This window comes from Pelophylax lessonae (genome assembly GCF_965119305.1).
Source record: "Pelophylax lessonae genome assembly, chromosome: 2".
Classification (NCBI taxonomy): domain Eukaryota; kingdom Metazoa; phylum Chordata; class Amphibia; order Anura; family Ranidae; genus Pelophylax; species Pelophylax lessonae.
The window spans coordinates 460583519-460606770 of record NC_138769.1 but is presented as its reverse complement, the minus strand read 5'-3'; the positions used below and the strand labels follow the sequence as shown (position 1 = coordinate 460606770).

Below are 23252 nucleotides of genomic sequence, written 5' to 3'. Positions count from 1 at the left end.
CGCGCAATTGTCCGTTAAAGTCACGCAGTGCCGAATCGCAAAATACCCCCTGGTCGGAATGGGGGTAAAATCTTCCGGGGCTTAAGTGGTTAAAGATCTTTTCTGTTTTGATTTGATATACTGCACAGTTTAGATGTGACATAATTCTGTGATGGTTTTGGTTTGCTTTCCAAAGGGTCTAGTGAAGACCAGACAATACCCATGTTGGTGACAGGACTCAAGGGATTAAAGGTTGTCGATGTATCCTGTGGAAGTGGAGATGCACAGACTCTGGCTGTAACTGAAAATGGCAAGTTTTATACGTTTTTCAATTTCTGATTAGTGAAAGAAAAGTCACGGTATACATACACGGTATTTCAGTATACAGCATTATTTAGGGTAAGAAATAATGGGATTTTATGTAGCCGGTGATTACTAAGAAATTTATTGATAGGAGGATTGAACTGAGTGGAGATCTAGGGATCCCAAACTTGATGGAACCTTTCCATGTTCAGTAAATATTTGTTACATATAGTAAATATGCAGAAGGCATTATAGATTAGTACTAAGCCTTCACATGCGATTATTGCTAGATGCCAAATGCTTTTACAACTGAATATAAAGGCAAAAAAAAAACTCTGGTTGTATTTTCAGTTAAAATATATGGTAAATATTATTGAGATTATATAAAGTTATTGTAAACCCCTCAAAATGGAGAACTTTAAATCTTTCTATCAGAAGAATAAAATATCCCAGAATATCAGATTTTAGTAGACGCCTAAGGAGTCATGCACACTGGGCGTTTAGCCTTGGTGCACAAGGCTTTGGTGTTTAGGTCTGGGTGAATAATACAGGCTTTCAGCTGAGAAAACACTGAGGAAAAACCTGTTTTTTTTTTTTTGCTTTTTGTTTTTTCAGGGGATTTTTGGCTTTTGCAGTAATTTGTGCTATAAAATATAAGTAGCTATGTAGGTAATTAAAGCTGAAGTTCCCTGTAACAATAAATTAAAGTAGATCTATGGGCATTTTGGATAGAGTAAGGAGTTTTTTTTTTCACCATCTGTTTTCTATTGCAGAGATTTCCCTTCACTTCCTGTCCCATTGCCAAAACAGGAAGTGGAAGGAAATCCTTGGGGACCCCTAGATCAGTCTTTTTCAACCAGGGTGCCTTGAGTCTTCTTCAGGGATGCCTTGGCAAAATGCCTAAAAATTTATCAAAACTTGTATACAAGCCTGCAGGTGGATCAAACTTGCCTTTTAGTTACACAAAGTCACGGGTTTTTCATTATGCACCATTACAACCTTCTAGACACTGGCATCCCAACGACCAATGATGTCATCAAACTGATAGGGAGGATGTCTATCGCCTCCATGGCCTCCTTGTTTGACCCTCCTCTGCCCTCTCCCTCAGCACGGAGGTCATCACATTAGCTGACTAGATGGTGAGAAATTGAGGGAGAAGAGAAACATTGGAATACTAGTCAGTACTAGTGTGCAAAAGTGTATTTGCTTTGGAAGAAAAAAATCACCTCTAACGTTGGGTGTCCTACATGTGTGGATGTTGCTGCATTTTATGAAACTATTAGAATAGTTTTTTACATTTTAGAATGTGGTGCCTTGAGATTGTCCATAATTTTAAAGGGTGCCTTGACTCAAAAAAGGTTGAGAAACACTGCCCTAGATCACCAGAATTAGTGTCCCCATTAGAAGATTTCTCCTCTCTCACGTTTCTGGGGTCAACCCAAAATTTGGTATTTTTTTTTTTTACTTTCACTTTACATGATCATGGTAAGCAGGACAAATCTAGATGATTCTCTTTAACGAAGGCACAGACAGCAATAAAAACTGACAGGTATTCAAATCCCTCTCACCTCCCCAAAACTTTTTTCAGCCTGTAAAAGCACATCTATGCAGAGGAATGAAGCAGCAGACCGAAATGCCACTTAGTGCTCCTAATTGAGACAAGTACACACCTACAGTGGGGAAAATACTTATTTCATCCCCTGCATATTTTGTAAGTTTGCCCACTTATAAAGAAATTAAGGGTCTGTAATTTTTATCATAGGTGTATTTTAAATGATCAAGACAGAATATTTACCAAAAATCCAGAAAAACGCATAAAACAAATGCTATAAATTGAGTTGCAGTTCAGTGAGTGAAAAAAGTATTTGATCCCCAAGCAAAACAGGACTTAGTACTTGGCGGCGAAAACCTTGTTTTCTAGCACAGTGTTAAGACGATACTTGTAGTTGGTGACCAGGTTTGCACACATCTCAGGAGGAATTTTGGGTCACTCCTCTTAACAGATCTCTAAATCCTTAAGGTTTCTTGGCTGTCTCTTGGCAACTCGAAGTTTTAGCTCTCTCCATAAATTTTCAATAGGATAAGGTCTGGAGACTGACTAGGCCACTCCATGACCTTAATGTGCTTCTTTTTGAGCCACTCCTTTGTTGCCTTGGCATCATGTTTTGGGTCATTGTCATGCTGGAAGACCCAACCACAATCCTCCTTCAGTGTTCTGGCTGATGGAAGAAGGTTCTTATCCAAGATTTTACAATACATGGCCCCATCCATTGGCCCTTTAATGCGGCAAAGTCAGCCTGTACCTTTAGCAGAGAAACAGCCCTAAAGCATCATGTTTCCAGCTCCGTGCTTGACAGTAGGGAGGGTGTTCTTAGGGTCATAGTCAGCATTTTTCTTCCTCCAAACACTGTGAGTTGAGTTGATGCCAAAGAGCCTAATTTTGGTCTCGTCTAACCACAGCACTTTCTCCCAATCCTTCTCTGGTTCATTTACACTGTACATGTGTTTTTGGAGGAGGAAAAATGCTGATGATGACCCTAAACACCATCCCCACCGTCCAGCATGGAGGTGGAAACATGCTTTTGGGGCTGTTTTTCTGCTAAGACTATGTATTGTAATATTTTGGATAAGAACCTTCTTCCCTCAACCAGAATGCTGAAGATTAGTCATGGATGAGTCTTTCAGCATGACAATGACCTAAAACATACCACCAAGGCAACAAGGGAGTGGCTCAAGAAGAAGCACATTAAGGTAATGGAGTGACCTAGCCAGTCTCCAGACCTTAATCCTGTTGAAAATGTATGGAGGGAGCTGAAACTTCGAGTTGCCAAGCGACAGCCAAGAAACTTTAGGGATTTAGAGTAGATTTGTAGAAAAAATAAAAAGTGGACCAAAATCCCTCTTGTGATGTGTGCAAACCTGGTAACCAACTACGAGAAATGTCTTGCCTCTTTGCTTGCCAACAAGGGTTTCTCCATTAAGTACGAAGTCGTGTTTTGCTTGGGGATCAAATACTTATTTTACTCACTGAACTGCAATTCAGTCGGTAATATTTGTATCATGTTTTTTTCTGGATTTTGGTTGATATTCTGTCTATATCATTTAAAGTACACCTGTGATAAAAAGTATAGACCCTTCATTTCTTTGTAGGCGAGCAAACTTACAAAATCTGCAGTGGATCAAAAAATGTCCTCACTGTATAATAGGATATGCTTCATTCATATTTCTTGTCGGAACTTTACAACTACTTTTAAACCTGGAGATAGATAAAGCAGAGTTGTTATACATATCATAGATTCAGATAATGGTTGAGAATCCACTGCACACGCACATCATTAAAATGTATGCTATCTTAAAAAGCACAGAATATGCCTGTGTTTTTATGGGTTCCAGTAAAGTGTCCTATTTATTTTTGTGAGTAGTGATATTGCTCTTCTGCGACCTGTATAAAGCCTTTGAGTCCAACACTGCCTCTTACCATTTGAGGCTTCAGGGTTAGGTGTTAACAATGTGACTAACCATCTACGTAGACAACTTCTAAAATGGGATCAGTGGAAGTTAGATGGATTATGTCATTACTACTCCGTTTAGAGCTTCGGATGCATTTTCTGATTTTATCCACTTTGACCTTTTAGCAACTTCTGGGACACCTGAATTGGCATGGAGTTGCATTAGAACTTTCAGCCACATGACAATGATTAAATTGCATTTACATAATCCACTGAAAGTTGTCCAGCCGCTCTGTCCTTATAGGCTTTGCTAGAAGTGGCAGTTGCAATAGAGTTAAAGCGGAGTTCCACCCAAAAGTGGAACTTCCGCTTTAGGTATTCTAACCCCCTGACATGCCACATTTGGCATGTCATTTTTTTGGGGGGGGGAGCGGGTACCTAGTTTTGACAGGTACCTGCTCCCACTTCCGCTCGGAGCGCCGCGGCGCCCTGAATGGAAGTTCTCTTCTCCCCCTCCCTCCCTGCAATCTTCTGGGACATGTCAGAGGTCCCAGAAGATTGCCGGCCAATCAAGACGCGCAGCGCGACTCGCGCATGCGCAGTGTGTACCCAGCTGTGAAGCCGTAAACTGTCACAGCCGGGTGCCCACAGCAGTGATGCCAGCGTCGAGGGAGAGGATCGAGGCTTCGGGCGGCCGTATCGCTGGACCGTTGGACAAGTGAGTGAAATGGCTGGAACTCCGCTTTAATTTGCAATCTGGTTTCCGAATTTGTTTCTATGGGTTGTTGCATGTTATTTTGTTTTTTATTTATTTTTGTGTTTTTTAAAGGTCAAGTCTGGTCTTGGGGTGATGGAGATTATGGAAAATTAGGCAGAGGAGGAAGCGATGGCTGTAAAACTCCTAAATTAATAGAGAAACTTCAAGACTTGGACATAGTAAAAGTGCGCTGCGGCAGCCAGTTTTCAGTTGCTATCACCAAAGATGGCCAGGTCTATTCCTGGGGAAAAGGAGACAATCAAAGACTTGGCCATGGAACAGAAGAACACGTTCGATACCCAAAGTTACTGGGGGGCGTTCAAGGTAAATAGGAACAGAAGAATACGAAAATAAAAAACTTTATCTGACTCACTGTGGTCAGTCTACATACAAAATGATGGAATTTGCAAGTGACTTGTTTCTTGAAGATTCATATTTGCTTTGAAAATACATAACATTGCTTTTGTGAGCAGTGTTCAAAAGAAGCATTTGGACTACAGCAGTGCCTCAGATTACTCCTTTCTGTGTAGTTCAAATAAAACGAGAGAGGGAAAATCTGTTGCCATGTTTTCTGTCAATAATTGTTGGCATCTTTTTGTCTTCCACCACAATAGTACCACAATAGCAATGCTAACGACATTAGTATGTTCGAAATTCTGCATCTATTTCTTCTACTTTTACTGCCATGTTCTAAAAAAACTAGCAAAACGTGGCATAGCTTTTTATTATTTTCAATATGTGTTCTTGTAAGTAAACCAAATCCACTGCATCTTCTCCGCCTAATGGGCCATACACACTATAAGATTTTCTGAAGACTTTTTCCTTTAGATTTACCAAAACCATATAATATGAGGTCAAACCTAAACACTTTCAGTTTGTATGCAATCTGGCAGGCCCTTCTACTACATAGAAAAGGTAAATCTGAAGGAAAAAGTCTTCAGAAAATCTTATAGTGTGTATGGCCCTTTAGGCTGCCCATACATGTTCAATCCTCTTGTACAATTTTCCTTTCCTTTCCTTCCCAAAAACCATATAATATGAGGTGAAATCTAAACTTTCAATTGTATCCAATTAGGCAAGCCCTTGCACTGCATAGTTGAAGGTAATTCTAAAGGAAATTTACACAAGAAAATTTAACATGATGATACGTGATGAGATTTTCTTTCCTGCAATCAGGAAAGAAAATCGCTAGATTCCCCCATCAACACAGTCAGTGTTTATAGGGAAGTCCCCCTCATGGAGCTTTTGTTTTCTCCAAGAACACAGCGATTCTTGCCAGCGGCTATAGCTGCTGGCAGTAATCGCATGTAAATATCCAACATGCTGCTTGAACCCAAGTCAATTGACGGATCGACTTGGGTACAATCAGCCTGCCCAGAGATGGTTTGAATCTCGCCCAGTCCTTGCTAAACCAGCTGAGATTCGAACCATCTATGGCCGGCTTAACTCTCATTTATTTATTTATAGTTTTACAAAAAGAGGTAAAAGGGTGTGAGTAAGAAGCCGTAATCTGTTCAATTCTTTTCCATCATGCTAAAAAATCTCTTGCTGAAACTGCTGACCTTTTTTGCATTCGAGTGCTTGTTGCCATGATTTTTAAGATTTGCTAGGAATAATTATGCGCTTTCTTCTGTTACACTTCTTTTGGTAAACAGTTTTTCTATTTTTCTTTAGGCAAGAAGGTGGTTGATGTAGCTGTGGGCTCTACACACTGTCTGGCATTAACTGAATCTGGGGAGGTATACAGCTGGGGTAGCAATGATCAGTGCCAGCACTTTGATACATTACGCATCGCAAAACCTGAGCCGTCTGCTCTCCCAGGACTGGATTCTAAACATATAGTTGGAATTGCTTGTGGACCTGCTCAGGTATTGACACGTGCAAATCCTATTTAACTGGAAATATATTGGTGTAATGTGTTTTTTTTTTTTTTTTTTTTGGGATGTAAAGGGCAGGATTCTCGGGTTGGGTGTGCAATACTGCATGAGCTTTTTGTAACCCTGCTACACCCCCCCCTTTTTTTTTTTTTTTTTTTTTTAAATTAGTGACTGTTTCAGGGGAACATTTTGTATGCATTCTTTGTTTTCATGATTTTGGTATTGTACAGATGGGACTTTTTAATGGAGCTCATGATACTCCCCAAATAGGGGAGTATCTTTTAAAGTTTTTTCTCTATCGCTCATTGACAGACGTAGTCTTCTTGATTCTCAAGAGCTGGGTTATGTTGTCTCCGCAGGAGTAGGACTAGGCAGAAAGACAAAACGTTCTGGCTCCACCTTAGGGGCAGTCCCTGAGGGTATATCCTCCCTCTCTCTGCTACAGGGAATCAGTTTTTTTCTGTCTAGTCAGGAGTAAGGACCTAAGTTCCTTGCTGGGATCTTTTGGTCCTGGCAAGACTTTTTTTCTTTAAGAAAAAGACATTTTTTAGGTAGTTTTCTCCAGTGTTTTTTCCTGTGAGATCTTCAAGCAAAAATGCCGGACTGGGCGACACTTGTGGTCACCCCAGCCGGCCTACGAGCGCGCGCAGACCATGGCATTGCGCTTGGTCGGCCGCGACATATTCAAGTAAGTATGCGGGGCCGGGCGACGGGCTGGATGTTGAGATCCAGTGGTCACCCCGGTTTCTGCCTACGAGCGCGTGCAGACCAGTGCGCTGGGTCGGCCGCGACGGAGTCCCAGTAAAGGGACTGACTTTGCGAGTTAAGTCTCGCTTGGACGCCAGGTACCAGAGAGTTGAGGCGTCCACAAACCCCCACCCCGGTGGAGAGGGTATTGTGAAGAGAGGGTGCCTGTCGGTTCGGTATGGTGAGTAAACATTCCCTTTTTTCCTCATTATGAGGCAGTATATATTATGGGCCCCTCCATATATGGTCAGTATATATCTGATACTTACAAGTCCCCCTTGTAATACAGCATGTGTTTGTGGGAAGTGGACTTGGTTCAAGAGCTAACACTCTACCCAGCAGACTGTAACATTACAGCAGACATAGGAGGTATAATCCTACCTTATGTGCAGTGTATCTCCGTAGATCCATATGTCACCTCGTAGCAGAGTACAGGTGGATGTGCTGGGAAGACGATATCGGCGGTCCGCCGCCATTTTGCCGTAGACCGAATGCATGTATGTCCTCAGGTCACGCCGGCCGCCATGTTTTTGGAGTCTTATGTCTCTTCTATGGGGGCGGCCATGTTTTGTCAGCCCAGCTACCTCGTGGAGGGCTGGGAACGCCGGAAGGCGTACACAGGGGGCGGAGCCACGCCTTCTGCCCGGGAAAAAGCAAACAGCTCCTTCCAGTCTGTGTAAGACAGACGCTGACTGCAGTTTGTTGGAAACTGCACTGCATCGGTTGGTGAGCCTTGGGGGTCCCTCTCTCTCTCTCTCCGGGATCAAGAAGCAGGTACTCTGAGGGGCGCTATTGCGCTAGGGGGAGACACACAAAAAAAAAAAAAAAAAAGAAAAAGTTTTTTTGTTTTGCTGGCAAAGGTGTCCTGTATTAACATGGACCCTGCCACTCATGTATCTCCTCCGGATCCCCTCGAGGGGTCTGCGGGATCCTCCAGCACCCCATTGACAATTGAATCTTTGTCAGCTATTATGGAAACTTTTGTGTCCCGGGTGGAAGTGGCTTGTCAGGGACAGGGCGCAAGAAAGCGACCCCCGCCTAACCCCTTATTATCTGAAACCTCGGATTCAGACTCTGAGCCTATTTCTGCAGTTGCAGGTACTTCATCTGGTATTGGTGTCTCGGGTCCTGTCTCTTCAGACAGTGAGGAGGATGTTTCGGCATCCGCCATAGCCCGAGAGGAAGCGTTGGTAAACGCACTCATTATATCTGTTCAAGAGACCTTAAGGTTACAGGGTATTCCATCAGAAATAGCTGAAACTGAGATCCCTTTTGGGACTAAAAAACGCATCAAAGTGGCGAAGGTTTTTCCATTGCCCAAATGTTTTGGCAATCCAATCGAAGAAGAATGGCGTCTGCCAAAACGCACTTTTAATATTTCTAAACGCATTGACAGGCGTTATCCTTTTGAGGAAACCCTTATTAAGAAATGGACAGAACCACCTGTGGTGGATTCACCTATTGCTAGATTGAATAAAGCCACGGTTATTCCTTTAGAAGACGCTCCGTCTTTTAAAGATCCAGTGGATCGCAAGATAGAAGCTTTGTCTCGCACCATGTTTTCCTTGATTGGATCAGCTTTCAGACCAATAATTGCTATTGGTCTGGTTTCGCAGGCTGTAACTGAATGGACCAAGTGGTTACGCCAGGACTTAGAAGAAGTCCCTCAGGCGGTATCAGATTTGTTGGAACAAATGATACAGGGGTTACAGTTTGTATGTGATGCGGCGTTAGACGCCACTCCTTTAATGGCGCGAGCATCAGTCTCAGCAGTGGTTCTCAGGCGTACACTGTGGCTAAAAGGTTGGTTAGCCGACCAAGGTTCCAAGAAAGCATTGGCTAATATCCCCTTTTCAGGAGAGCGTCTATTTGGAGCCAACTTAGATGAGATCATTAAGGATCTCACCGGTGGAAAAAGCACCTTTTTACCGCACAAAGCCTGAAGGTGCGCCCCCACCCATAACTGGGGTGGGGGGACGTCTTCGCCGGTTCCCGGATCCATGGCTTTCCAGAATCCCGGACAAATGGGTTTGCGAAGTCATAAGGTCAGGGTACAAGATCGAGTTTCGATCTCTCCCACCGGCGCGATTCTTCCCTTCCAATATCCGTCTATCCGCAGATCGTTTAGAAGATCTGCGGAGAGCAGTCACAGATTTACTACAACAAGGAGTGGTAGTCCACGTTCCTTGGACAGAACGGTTTCAAGGGTTTTATTCAAACCTGTTTACAATACCCAGGAAAGAGGGCAAAGTGCGTCCAATTCTGGACTTAAGAGCACTCAATTCTTTCGTCAACATAAGAAGATTCAGAATGGAGTCCATTCGCACGGTAGCAGCCTTCCTGCATCCAGGGGATGTCCTAGCGTCCATAGACATCAAGGACGCCTATCTTCACATTCCCATTTTCGCAGGACATCAGCGTTTTCTACGCTTTTCCGTAGAGGAGAACCACTATCAGTTTGTGGCGTTACCTTTCGGTCTCGCCACGGCTCCGCGGTTCTTCACAAAGGTGTTGGCCCCAATGTTGGCACTTCTGCGCCAAAGAGGTATATCGATTCTAGGTTACCTAGACGATCTTCTGCTTCATGCAGAGTCTCCTCAGACCTTGCTACAAAACATAGAAATTACTATGATTTCTTTACAGGAATTCGGGTGGCTGGTGAACCAGCAAAAGTCATTTCTGGTTCCCACCCAGAGGCTCGAATATCTGGGTCTAATTCTAGACACAGTCAGGACAAGAGTTTTTCTTCCGGTAGGGAAACTCCGAAAGATTCAATCAGCAGTCCAGTTGTTACTGTCCAACAGCTGGTCTTCCCTTCGGACTTGCATGAGGGTTCTGGGGTTGATGGTGGCTGCATTCGAAGCAGTCCCATTTGCCCAGTCCCATACCCGAATTCTTCAGCAAGAGATTCTTCTCAGATGGAATCGGAATCCGGAATCCCTGGACAATCAGATACGATTGAGCAAACAGACCAGAGAGTCTCTGGTTTGGTGGCTTCGGTCTCCAATGCTCAGCCAGGGAAAGTCATTTCTGCCAATATATTGGACGATAGTGACCACGGATGCCAGTCTATCCGGATGGGGAGGAATTCTTGGTCAGTTATCTGCCCAGGGACTTTGGTCCCCGGAAGAATCCAGGTTACCGATAAATGTATTGGAACTGAGAGCGATCAGACTTTGTCTGATTCACTGGACCGAGCAGCTCCAGGGCAGCCCGGTTCGGATCCAGTCGGACAATGCCACGGCCGTGGCTTATGTCAATCACCAGGGGGGCACCAAGAGTGTCCGAGCGGCCAAAGAAGTGGCTTGCATTCTTCGCTGGGCGGAACGATTTGTTCCAGCAATCTCTGCGGTGTTCATTCCGGGGGTGGAGAATTGGCAGGCAGATTATCTCAGCCGTCAGACCCTGGATCAGGGGGAATGGTCCCTCCATCCAGACGTTTTCCACCAGTTGTGCCTACGGTGGGGCACCCCGGATGTGGATCTGTTGGCATCACGATTCAACAGGAAAGTTCAGAGATTCGTGGCTCGCTCCCGCGATCCTCTAGCAGAAACCGCAGACGCACTGATCGCCCCGTGGGGGCAATACCAGCTAATATATGCCTTCCCCCCTCTCGCGTTACTGCCAAGACTTCTACGCAGGATAGAGGAGGAAGGAATCCCAGTAATCCTGGTAGCTCCGGACTGGCCTCGTCGAGCTTGGTACGCCGACATGGTCAGACTGGTGGCAGACGTCCCATGGAGACTTCCTCTCAGGGAGGATCTACTGTCTCAGGGACCGATCTTCCATCCTGCTTTACGATCGCTGGCTTTAACGGCCTGGCTATTGAGACCCAGGTGCTGAAGGACAAAGGTTTGTCAGCTTCAGTTATTCCTACTCTAGTTGAAGCAAGGAAAGCGACTTCCAGAAAGATTTATCATCGCACATGGAAGTCCTACATTGCATGGTGTGAACCTTTGGGGTTCCGTCCTCGGTCTTATTCGATTAGTCGAATATTGGCTTTTCTACCTTGAGTACTATCAAGGGTCAGGTCTCAGCATTAGCCATCTTCTTTCAGAAGCCTTTGGCTACTCATTCCTTGGTGCGGAATTTCATCCAGGGGGTGCGACATCTGGCTCCGCCAGTGCACGCGCCGTTACCCCCCTGGGATCTTAATTTAGTGTTGTCGGTTCTTCAGAAACCTCCCTTTGAAGATATTAGGGAGATTCCTCTACCCACGTTGTCCCAGAATGTGGCCTTCTTGGTGGCTATTACTTCTGCACGCAGGGTGTCAGAACTGGCCGCATTATCTTGTCGTTCACCGTATCTGGTGGTTCATAGAGATAAGGTGGTTCTTCGTCCGAATCCATCCTTCCTACCAAAAGTGGTTTCAGAATTTCATCTGAATGAAGAAATTGTATTACCTTCCCTGTGTCCTAAGCCCAGTCATCCTCGGGAGTTTGCTTTACACTCCTTGGATGTGGTCCGGGCAATCAGGGTATACTTGAAAACGACAGACTCGTTTCGCAAGACGGATTCACTTTTTGTGATCCCAGATGGACCCAAAAAGGGGTTGCCTGCATCTGCCGCGACCATTTCCAGATGGATCAGACAGACGGGAGTGCAGGCTTATTCTATTAAGGGTCGGGAGCCCCCGTTCCCTGTTAAGGCGCACTCCACTCGGGCACTTAGTGCGTCATGGGCCTTTCGCCATCAGGCGTCAGTGGTCCAGGTGTGCAAGGCGGCTACCTGGTCGTCGGTGCATACCTTTTCTAAACATTATAAAGTTGATGTAATGGCATCGTCTGATGCCTCGTTTGGCCGCAAGGTTTTGCAGGCCGCAATTTGAGGAGACCAGTGGTCTACCTCGAGGGTTTTTTCCGTTGGAAAATTTTTCTTTAGTCTCATTCTTTGTTTATAATGAGCCTTTAAAACTTCTAGTTTGGCACCGGTTGGGCCTTCTAGATTGGATTTGATTTTGTCAATCCCACCCCTCATTTGTGGCACTGCTTCTGGATGTCCCAGCTCTTGAGAATCAAGAAGACTACGTCTGTCAATGAGCGATAGAGAAAAATGGATTTTTGTAAGAACTTACCGTAAAATCCTTTTCTCTTAAGCTCATTGACAGACGTAGTACCCGCCCCTCTATCATTGAGTTGGGTTGGGTTAAATTCTCTGTACTGCTTTAAACAGAACTGATTCCCTGTAGCAGAGAGAGGGAGGATATACCCTCAGGGACTGCCCCTAAGGTGGAGCCAGAACGTTTTGTCATTCTGCCTAGTCCTACTCCTGCGGAGACAACATAACCCAGCTCTTGAGAATCAAGAAGACTACGTCTGTCAATGAGCTTAAGAGAAAAGGATTTTACGGTAAGTTCTTACAAAAATCCATTTTTTCCATGTTCTGAAGCTTTCATTGTTTAAATACCTAATAAATATGCAGATGAACATTAGTCTACTCCACATATAAAACAAAAGTTAAATTTGCGTGGTCATGATAAACACTACTCCTATTTCTGATTTATTTTTATTTTTTTTTTAACCTGCTTATCTTTTCAGTATTTATTTTTTTATTTATATATACACTGAACAAAATTTATAAATGCAATACTTGTGTTTGCCCCCATTTTTCTTTTCATTATCTGAACTCAAAGATTTCTATGTACACAAAAGGCCTATTTCTCTCAAATATTTTCACAAATCTGTGTTAGTGAGCACTTCTCCTTTGCCGAGATACTCCATCCACCTCACAGGTGTGGCATATCAAGATGCTGATTAGACAGCATGGTTATTGCACAGGTGTGCCTTAGGCTGGTCACAATAAAAGGCCACTCTAAAATGTGCAGTTTTATCACACAGCACAATGCCACAGATGTTGCAGGTTTTGAGGGAGCGTGCAATTGGCATGCTCACTGCAGGAATGTCCACCAGAGCTGTTGCCCGCAAATTGAATGTTCATTTCTCTACCATAAGCCGCCTCGAAAGGCATTTTAGAGAATTTGGCAGTACATCCAACTGATCTCACAACCACAGACCACAAGTAACCACACCAGCCCAGGACCTTCACATCCAGCATCTTCACCTCCAAGATTGTCTGAGACCAGCCACCCGGACAGCTGCTGCAACAATCAGATTGCATAACCAAAGAATTTCTGCACAAACTGACAAGAAACCGTCTCAGGGAAGCTCATCTCAGGCTCGTCCTCATCGGGGTCTCGACCTGACTGCAGTTCATCATCGTAACCGACTTGGGTGGGCAAATGCTTACATTCATTGGCGTCTGGCACTTTGGAGAGGTGTTCTCTTCATGGATGAATCCCGGTTTTCTTAGATCTTTGAGTTCAGTTCATGAATCATGGGGGCAAAAACAAGTGTTGCGTTTTATAATTTTGTTCAGTATAGCAACTTTATTAGGGGATGAACACCTGCGCTGTCCAGATTTAAAACAAAATTATATTTGTGTACAGAGTTTTGCGTGGTCTTCCTGTTCAGAATGGTCGATCGGTCTGCGCGTGCCCTTTGTTGTTGATGTGTGCCCCATGACCTTTGAACAGCTGGATTTACTGCTGCGCCAAGTTAGTGAAGGGATGGATGGCAGCTCTGACTGGCCACCGCCACAAGAAAAGGAATGTATGGCTGTAGCAACACTTAATCTGCTTCGATTACAGGTAATGACACACTAGATAAAAATATTGAACGCAATTCTCAGGTTTTTTTTTTTTTTTTCTTTTTTTATATTTTTAAAGCTTGCATTAATAATTTCTCACATACTAGTCTATTCTTAAATATCCTAATATCCAATATTCATAGCTGGTGGGAAGAGAGAGGATTAGATAAACCTGTCAGAAATCCAGAAAACAGCATTTGATGAAAAGATGTGTGAGGAAGCTACTCTGTGAAACTGTATGACTGAATAGTCAGTGGATCCAGAGATCTAGGCTGATGAAGTCCTATGCAAATTTGTTAAAGTTGACCTTGATCCTGACCCCTCAACCCTCTCATGTTACTTTCCTGATGTGACCGACAGCTTCACTGTGCTAAAGGGAGGCTGAGGAGGAGCAGGGTAAAAGTTCACTTTTACCTTTTACCTATCTTCTGAATTAAAAGGAACTTTACGCCCGTGTGTCTACCTGTGTTCCCCTGCGTTTGCTCCACTGCCACAGGCTGGGTTGCATGCTGCCATCTTTCTCTCTGGCATCATTGGGAGCCTGTTTAGCCAGTCCTTGATATCCTGGCACATAGTTTGCCTGTCAGCCCTTGGTGTCCCTGTGGCCTACTAGCATATGTGATGGTGTTATTTCAGGAGGCTATGGGAGCAGGACAGGTGAAAAAAAGCAAAAAAAAAAAAAAAGTAAATAAAATGTGGAAAAAAATTAAAGGCTGCTGATTAGATCTGGAAGGGGGGAGGGGGCATTATGACAAAATTAGTCTGTCAAATAAAGTTCTGCTTTAAAGTGGTTGGAAACTCCATTGAAATGTTTTTATTTTTTTTCCAACCTTAAAGAGAAACACATAATGAGCTAGTATGCATCGCATACTAGCTCATTAAGAAATACTTACCTTAGAACGAGCCCCCGCCGTGCCGCCCGCTTACCTGTATGACGGGTGACATGTTCAGTCGCCCGTCTTCCGGGATCGCGGCATCCGGTCATCTGATTGGCCGGACCCGCGATTACGTCACTCCCGCGCATGCCGACGGTCACGGCACGGGGCTCTGAAGGAACGGCACCAGCGGCCGTTCCTTCAGAGCTTATGAGCCAGTGATGTCACTGGCTGCATGTAAGGTAAATATCTCCTAAACGGTACATGTTTAGGAGATATTTACAGTACCTATAGGTAAGCCTATGATAAGGCTTACCTATAGGGTAAAAGTTGCAGAGGAGGGTTTACTTCCTTTTTAAGCTGCAAATAGTGTTTACATTGGGTTTCCACTAAGCGTTTTGCTTTATGTATTTTTTTTTTCCCCCATCCTAGTTTTGAATTGCCAAGGTTTGTGATAGATGGATATCTTTCAATGTTTTGATGTGTGTAGCTGAAAGGTTTAAATGCCCACCATGCCTTACCATTACGAGAAAATTAGAGCATCTAAGCAGTTACTAACACTTAAACAGATTTCAAAGCAGTTACTTTGCTTCATTGCGCAGCACATTTACATATTTGTTTCTTCCAGTTACATGCCGCTATAAGCCACCAAGTAGACCCAGAGTGCCTGGGCCTGGGTCTTGGCAGTATGCTATTGAACAGTCTGAAGCAGACCGTTGTTACATTGGCCAGCAATGCAGGAGTGCTTAACACAGTGCAGTCAGCTGCACAAGCAGTATTGCAGAGCGGATGGTCTGTGCTTCTGCCCACAGCTGAGGAGAGAGCCAGGGCCTTGTCAGCCCTTTTGCCAAATGCAGGTATGTTTCATTGTGCTCTTGGGTTTTACATTTCTGTGTGCAATTAAGTATTTTCTTCTACATGTCCAATCATGCTTTTATATCATACTGTACAGTACATTGCACAAGTTTGCATTTTATTCACGAACAGTAATGTGTAGGACAACCTAAAGGTGGGTTCACTTTGCAGTTGACTGAAATCCTAATACAAAAGTCCACTTTGTAAGTGTTTGAAATAACTAATGTGTGAGAGATTCAAATAAACCTTGGAAATAATTATTGATAATAAGGCAGATTAAACACCAATAAAGATCCTAGCCCGTGGGACTTTTAACGAGAGACACAACCCACAAATTAAAAACACAAAAATTATATTTGAAACAAATGATATTGCATGCATTTTTAAAAACCTTTCATGAGAAGTAATTGTCAACAGTAAAAATCAAAGGCCCCTGGTCGCTCTGTTCTCAGAGCTCTGTAAGCAGAGAATTTAGGAGCATGCACTGCGCCTATGCATAACCTTAAATAATAAATATATATATATATATATATGTGTGCCTTGCAAAAGTATTCGGCCCCCTTGAACTTTGCGACCTTTTGCCACATTTCAGGCTTCAAACATAAAGATATAAAACTGTAATTTTTTTTTTTTGAAGAATCAACAACAAGTGGGACACAATCATAAAGTGGAACGAAATGTATTGGATATTTCAAACTTTTTTAACAAATAAAAAACTGAAAAATATGGGGCGTGCAAAATTATTCAGCCCCCTTAAGTTAATACTTTGTAGCGCCACCTTTTGCTGCGATTACAGCTGTAAGTCTCTTGGGGTATGTCTCTATCAGTTTTGCACATCGAGAGACTGAAATTTTTGCCCATTCCTCCTTGCAAAACAGCTCGAGCTCAGTGAGGTTGGATGGAGAGCGTTTGAACAGCAGTTTTCAGTTCTTTCCACAGATTCTCGATTGTATTCAGGTCTGGACTTTGACTTGGCCATTTTAACACCTGGATATGTTTATTTGTGAACCATTCCATTGTAGATTTTGCTTTATGTTTTGTATCATTGTCTTGTTGGAAGACAAATCTCCGTCCCAGTCTCAGGTCTTTTGCAGACTCCATTAGGGTTTTCTTCCAGAATGGTCCTGTATTTGGCTCCATCCATCTTCCCATCAATTTTAACCATCTTCCCTGTCCCTGCTGAAGAAAAGCAGGCCCAAACCATGATGCTGCCACCACCATGTTTGACAGTGGGGATGGTGTGTTCAGGGTGATGAGCTGTGTTGCTTTTACGCCAAACATAACGTTTTGCATTGTTGCCAAAAAGTTTGATTTTGGTTTCATCTGACCAGAGCACCTTCTTCCACATGTTTGGTGTGTCTCCCAGGTGGCTTGAGGCAAACTTTAAACAACACTTTTTATGGATATCTTTAAGACATGGCTTTCTTCTTGCCACTCTTCCATAAAGGCCAGATTTGTGCAGTATACGACTGATTGTTGTCCTATGGACAGAGTCTCCCACCTCAGCTGTAGATCTCTCCAGTTCAGTTCATCCAGAGTGATCATGGGCCTCTTGGCTGCGTCTCTGATCAGTCTTCTCCTTGTATGAGCTGAAAGTTTAGAGGGACGGCCAGGTCTTCATAGATTTGCAGTGGTCTGATCCTCCCATTTCAATATTATCGCTTGCACGGTGCTCCTTTGGATGTTTAAAGCTTGGGAAATCTTTTTGTATCCAAATCCGGCTTTAAACCTCTCCACAACAGTATCTCGGACCTGCCTGGTGTGTTCCTTGTTCTTCATGATGCTCTCTGTGCTTTAAACGGACCTATGAGACTATCACAGTGCAGGTGCATTTATACGGAGACTTGATTACACACAGGTGGATTCTATTTATCATCATTAGACATTTAGGTCAACATTGGATCATTCAGAGATCCTCACTGAACTTCTGGAGAGAGTTTGCTGCACTGAAAGTAAATGGGCTGAATAATTTTGCACGCCCAATTTTTCAGTTTTTTTATTTGTTAACAAAGTTTGAATTCTCCCAAAAAGTTCGTTCCACTTCATGATTGTGTCCGACTTGTTGATTCTTCCAAAAAAATTACAGTTTTATATCTTTATGTTTGAAGCCTGAAATGTGGCAAAAGGTAGCAAAGTTCAAGGGGGCCGAATACTTTCGCAAGGCACTGTGTGTGTGTGTGTGTGTGTGTGTGTGTGTGTGTGTGTGTGTATATATATATATATATATATATATATATATATATATATATATATATATATATATATATATATATAATATAAGTTAAAAATCAAAAAAAATTAAGAGTAAATCACTAAAGTGCAGCTGCAATAAACTCCTCCTGACACAAGGACAGGCAAAAGTGAAATTAGAAAAAGGAATATTAAAGGAATAATATCCCACGCTTAATGCGCTTGCAACAAATGTGTATCAAAAATTATATATATATATATATATAATATAATATAATATATATATATATATATATATAATATATATTGCACACTCCAATTATGCAAAAAAACAACAACTCATATGTGCCATATACAACACTACAGCATGTGTAACTCAATCCCACTGAAAAAAAGGAATATATACATATACACCAAATCCTGTAAAAAAAGAAATGAATAATGTCCACAATGTATCAGTCTATGTTGGGCGTGATATTACACCATATAGGGAAGTAAATCCAAGGTTCCAAAATAATCAAAGTCCCAGGCAAGGTAATAGGTTGGTGATAAGGATTCTTATAGGGGTCACCACAGTGCTCAGGGAAGGTATGTCAAAAGGCTCACCAGAAAGGTTGGATCCCCTCTTACCTTACGGCAGGGAGACCATTCAGGCTTATGGAGAATAGGGTTTCTCCTCCCAGAACAGAGAGCTGTACTGTTGATCCTTGCGCTCCTCCTGGATAAAGGTTCCCTTAAACATGTACTCTGTGGGTGACGGGTATCAAAAAAATATATAAAGCCTCATAGTGAAATCCATATAAAACAGTTTATTTAAGTATATGGTCTGTCATATAAAAAAAACTTATCATGCATAAGAGACAGCCACATAAATGAACTAGTTAAAAAACCATAACGGAATATATATATATATATATATATATATATATATATATATATATATATATATATATATATATATATATATATATATATATATATATATATAAAAAAAGATAGTAGTAGAGAAACAGTCTAAGCACGGATGGTAGGCTTTCACCGCAAGTGTACGGCTTCTGGCTTCTGCGTGCGTACCACACTGTGCTCCCAGACTACTGGTCACGTGCCCCTACGTGTGTTCCAAAATGACGCGTTTCGTCATCAATGTGTGACGTCTTCAGATTCTGGAAGCAGAGAGCTGTGACCCTCAGGCACCGGAGCTCTTGGCTGTGGAGGGGGTGGGAGCCAAATGAGGTTTGGCTGTACTTCTACTTTAAAGCTGATTTCCAGGAATTCATCTACTTTGCAATAACTGCAAGCATACCTTAAGTTTAGTCCAATGAGTTGCCCGTCCCCTTTTTAGACTTCTGTTATTCACATCTGACAGGTTTATTGTGCTCCAGGAAGATAACTTCTTGAGCTCCAACACTGCTCACTGTGGTCTCAGTTCCTTCAAGAGCAGAGTCGCTGAAACTGGTATGCCCATGCCTCCCCTAATTTTACCCATTCACGGAAGCCTTTGTTTTATGTGAATTTATCCACAAAATACAATAGGCACCAGCAAGAAGTGGTGGGCATAGCTGCTGTGTGTGCTTCTCTCCTCTCACAGCCTGAGTGTGTCCTCCCAGGAATGCAATAAACCTGTCACATGCACTGTAAGTAATGGTGAGGAGTCCCGGAAGTGACATATACCTAATTGGACTTGCCTCATAGTGTGCCTGCACTTTTTACAAAGTTGCTGAATTCCTGGAATGAAGCATGTTCATGTCCTCATGTACATGATTTTAAGATACATTTTTTATTTATTTTTTTATTTCAGCCTTAAAAAAAAATGAATGTATAAACTTTTAGCTGAATATGTTTGACCATATTTTATTAAAAAAACAGGCTCCTATGTTCACACAAGATAAAAAAAAAAAATTTTTTCCTCCAGTGCAATGCAATTTTTAGCACTTTCAGACGAATTGGTCACAAACTTGCAAATTAGCCTGCAAAGGAAAGTGTACATGTGGTTTAGTTTTCTAGTCCACTTTTTTTTCTTGTGTTTTGTAAATTTTATTATTACACAGGTAGCTTAACACAGTTATATTGTGTGAAACATTAATTTTAAACCTTCTGTTTATAGCTTCTGGAAATGAAATGACCATAAGCCCTGGGCGGCGTTTCATGATTGACCTGTTGGTAAGCAGCTTGATGGCCGATGGAGGATTAGAGTGTGCACTTAACACTGCAATAACCTCAGAGATTCAGGTGAGACCAAAAACTGCCTGCTTTTAATATATTTGGTATTCTGAGTAATATTTAGTAGCGCCTATCATATAGGGTTTAGCTTTAAGTAAACCTGATTACATCATATATTTTCAGCACATGGAGAACAGCACACTTGGCACATGAGTTTCTCTATCGCTCATTGACAGACGTAGTCTTCTTGATTCTCAAGAGCTGGGTTATGTTGTCTCCGCAGGAGTAGGACTAGGCAGAAAGACAAAACGTTCTGGCTCCACCTTAGGGGCAGTCCCTGAGGGTATATCCTCCCTCTCTCTGCTACAGGGAATCAGTTTTTTTCTGTCTAGTCAGGAGTAAGGACCTAAGTTCCTTGCTGGGATCTTTTGGTCCTGGCAAGACTATTTTTCTTTAAGAAAAATACATTTTTTAGGTAGTTTTCTCCAGTGTTTTTTTCCTGTGAGATCTTCAAGCAAAAATGCCGGACTGGGCGACACTTGTGGTCACCCCAGCCGGCCTACGAGCGCGCGCAGACCATGGCATTGCGCTTGGTCGGCCGCGACATATTCAAGTAAGTATGCGGGGCCGGGCGACGGGCTGGATGTTGAGATCCAGTGGTCACCCCGGTTTTCTGCCTACGAGCGAGTGCAGACCAGAGCTCCGCGCTGGGTCGGCCGCGACGGAGTCCCAGTGAAGGGACTGACTTTGCGAGTTGAAAGTCTCGCTTGGACGCCAGGTACCAGAGAGTCGAGGCGTCCGGAGTGGTCCACAAACCCCCACCCCGGTGGAGAGGGTATTGTGAAGAGAGGGTGCCTGTCGGTTCGGTATGGTGAGTAAACGTTCCCTTTTTTCCTCGTTATGAGGCAGTATGTATTATGGGCCCCTCCATATATGGTCAGTATATATCTGATACTTACAAGTCCCCCTTGTAATACAGCAAGTGTTTGTGGGAAGTGGACTTGGTTTAAGAGCTAACACTCTACCCAGCAGACTGTAACATTACAGCAGACATAGGAGGTATAATCCTACCTTGTGTAGTGTATCTTCTGTAGATCCATATATCGCCTCTTAGCAGAGATGCAGGTGGATGTGCTGGGAAAACGATTTTGGCGGTCCGCCGCCATTTTGCCGTAGACCGAATGCATGTATGTCCTCAGGTCACGCCGGCCGCCATGTTTTTGGAGTCTTATGTCTCTTCTATGGGGGCGGCCATGTTTTGTGAGCCCAGCTACCTCGTGGAGAGCTGGGAACGCCGGAAGGCGTACACAGGGGGCGGAGCCACGCCTTCTACCCGGGAAAAAGCAAACAGCTCCTTCCAGTCTGTGTAAGACAGACGCTGACTGCAGTTGGTTGGAAACTGCACTGCATCGGTTGGTGAGCCTTGGGGGTCCCTCTCTCTCTCTGTGGGATCGAGAAGCAGGTACTCTGAGGGGCGCTATTGCGCTAGGGGGAGACACACAAAAAAAAAAAAAAAAAAGAAAAAGTTTTTTTGTTTTGCTTGCAAAGGTGTCCTGTATTAACATGGACCCTGCCACTCATGTATCTCCTCCGGATCCCCTCGAGGGGTCTGCGGGATCCTCCAGCACCCCATTGACAATTGAATCATTGTCAGCTATTATGGAAACTATTGTGTCCCGGGTGGAAGTGGCTTGTCAGGGACAGGGCGCAAGAAAGCGACCCCCGCCTAACCCCTTATTATCTGAAACCTCGGATTCAGACTCTGAGCCTATTTCTGCAGTTGCAGGTACTTCATCTGGGATTGGTGTCTCGGGTCCTGTCTCTTCAGACAGTGAGGAGGATGTTTCGGCATCCGCCATAGCCCGAGAGGAAGCGTTGGTAAACGCACTCATTGTATCTGTTCAAGAGACCTTAAGGTTACAGGGTATTCCATCGGAAATAGCTGAAACTGAAATCCCTTTTGGGACTAAAAAACGCATCAAAGTGGCGAAGGTTTTTCCATTGCCCAAATGTTTTGGCAATCCAATCGAAGAAGAATGGCGTCTGCCAAAACGCACTTTTACTATTTCTAAACGCATTGACAGGCGTTATCCGTTTGAGGAAACCCTTATTAAGAAATGGACAGAACCACCTGTGGTGGATTCACCAATTGCTAGATTGAATAAAGCCACGGTTATTCCTTTAGAAGACGCTCCGTCTTTTAAAGATCCAGTGGATCGCAAGATAGAAGCTATGTCTCGCACCATGTTTTCCTTGATTGGATCAGCTTTCAGACCTATAATAGCTATTGGTCTGGTTTCGCAGGCTGTAACTGAATGGACCAAGTGGTTACGCCGGGACTTAGAAGAGGTCCCTCAGGCGGTATCAGATTTGTTGGAACAAATGATACAGGGGTTACAGTTTGTGTGTGATGCGGCGTTAGACGCCACTCCATTATTGGCGCGAGCATCAGTCTCAGCAGTGGTTCTCAGGCGTACACTGTGGCTAAAAGGTTGGTTAGCCGACCAAGGTTCCAAAAAAGCATTGGCTAATATCCCCTTTTCAGGAGAGCGTCTATTTGGAGCCAACTCAGATGAGATCATTAAAGATCTCACGGGTGGAAAGAGCACCTTTTTACCGCAAAATTTTAAAGGTAGAGGAACTCGTCAAAGACGAGGGCCTTCTTTTTCTGCTCACAAGAGGTTTTTTCGTCCCGCGGGTGAAAAAACTAAGTCCTCCAAAGCTCCTGCAGGAGGCATCAGGGGTCGTTGGTCGGGCAAGCAAAAGCCCGCTCCCTCCAGACCTGAAGATAAACCATCCAAAGCCTGAAGGTGCGCCCCCACCCATAACTGGGGTGGGGGGACGTCTTCGCCGGTTCCCGGATCCATGGCTTTCCAGAATCCCGGACAAATGGGTTTGCGAAGTCATAAGGTCAGGGTACAAGATCGAGTTTCGATCTCTCCCACCGGCGCGATTCTTCCCTTCCAATATCCGACTATCCTCAGATCGTTTAGAAGATCTGCGGAGAGCAGTCACAGATTTACTACAACAAGGAGTGGTAGTCCACGTTCCTTGGACAGAACGGTTTCAAGGGTTTTATTCAAACCTGTTTACAATACCCAGGAAAGAGGGCAAAGTGCGTCCAATTCTGGACTTAAGAGCACTCAATTCTTTCGTCAACATAAGAAGATTCAGAATGGAGTCCATTCGCACAGTAGCAGCCTTCCTGCATCCAGGGGATGTCCTAGCGTCCATAGACATCAAGGACGCCTATCTTCACATTCCCATTTTCGCAGGACATCAGCGGTTTCTACGCTTTTCCGTAGAGGAGAACCACTATCAGTTTGTGGCGTTACCTTTCGGTCTCGCCACGGCTCCGCGGGTCTTCACAAAGGTGTTGGCCCCAATGTTGGCACTTCTGCGCCAAAGAGGTATA

General features: G+C 43.6%; 1 protein-coding gene across 1 annotated transcript in view; it reads left to right on the top strand.

The window, feature by feature from the left end:
* Positions 1 to 23252, top strand: part of HERC2 (HECT and RLD domain containing E3 ubiquitin protein ligase 2) — a 308748-nt gene that overhangs the window by 73529 nt on the left and 211967 nt on the right. The window contains exons 13-18 of the mRNA XM_082245322.1: positions 176 to 289; positions 4561 to 4812; positions 6163 to 6356; positions 13558 to 13758; positions 15261 to 15489; positions 19782 to 19906. Coding sequence (XP_082101448.1) covers positions 176 to 289; positions 4561 to 4812; positions 6163 to 6356; positions 13558 to 13758; positions 15261 to 15489; positions 19782 to 19906 — 1115 coding nt within the window. The remainder of the gene's footprint in view (positions 1 to 175; positions 290 to 4560; positions 4813 to 6162; positions 6357 to 13557; positions 13759 to 15260; positions 15490 to 19781; positions 19907 to 23252) is intronic.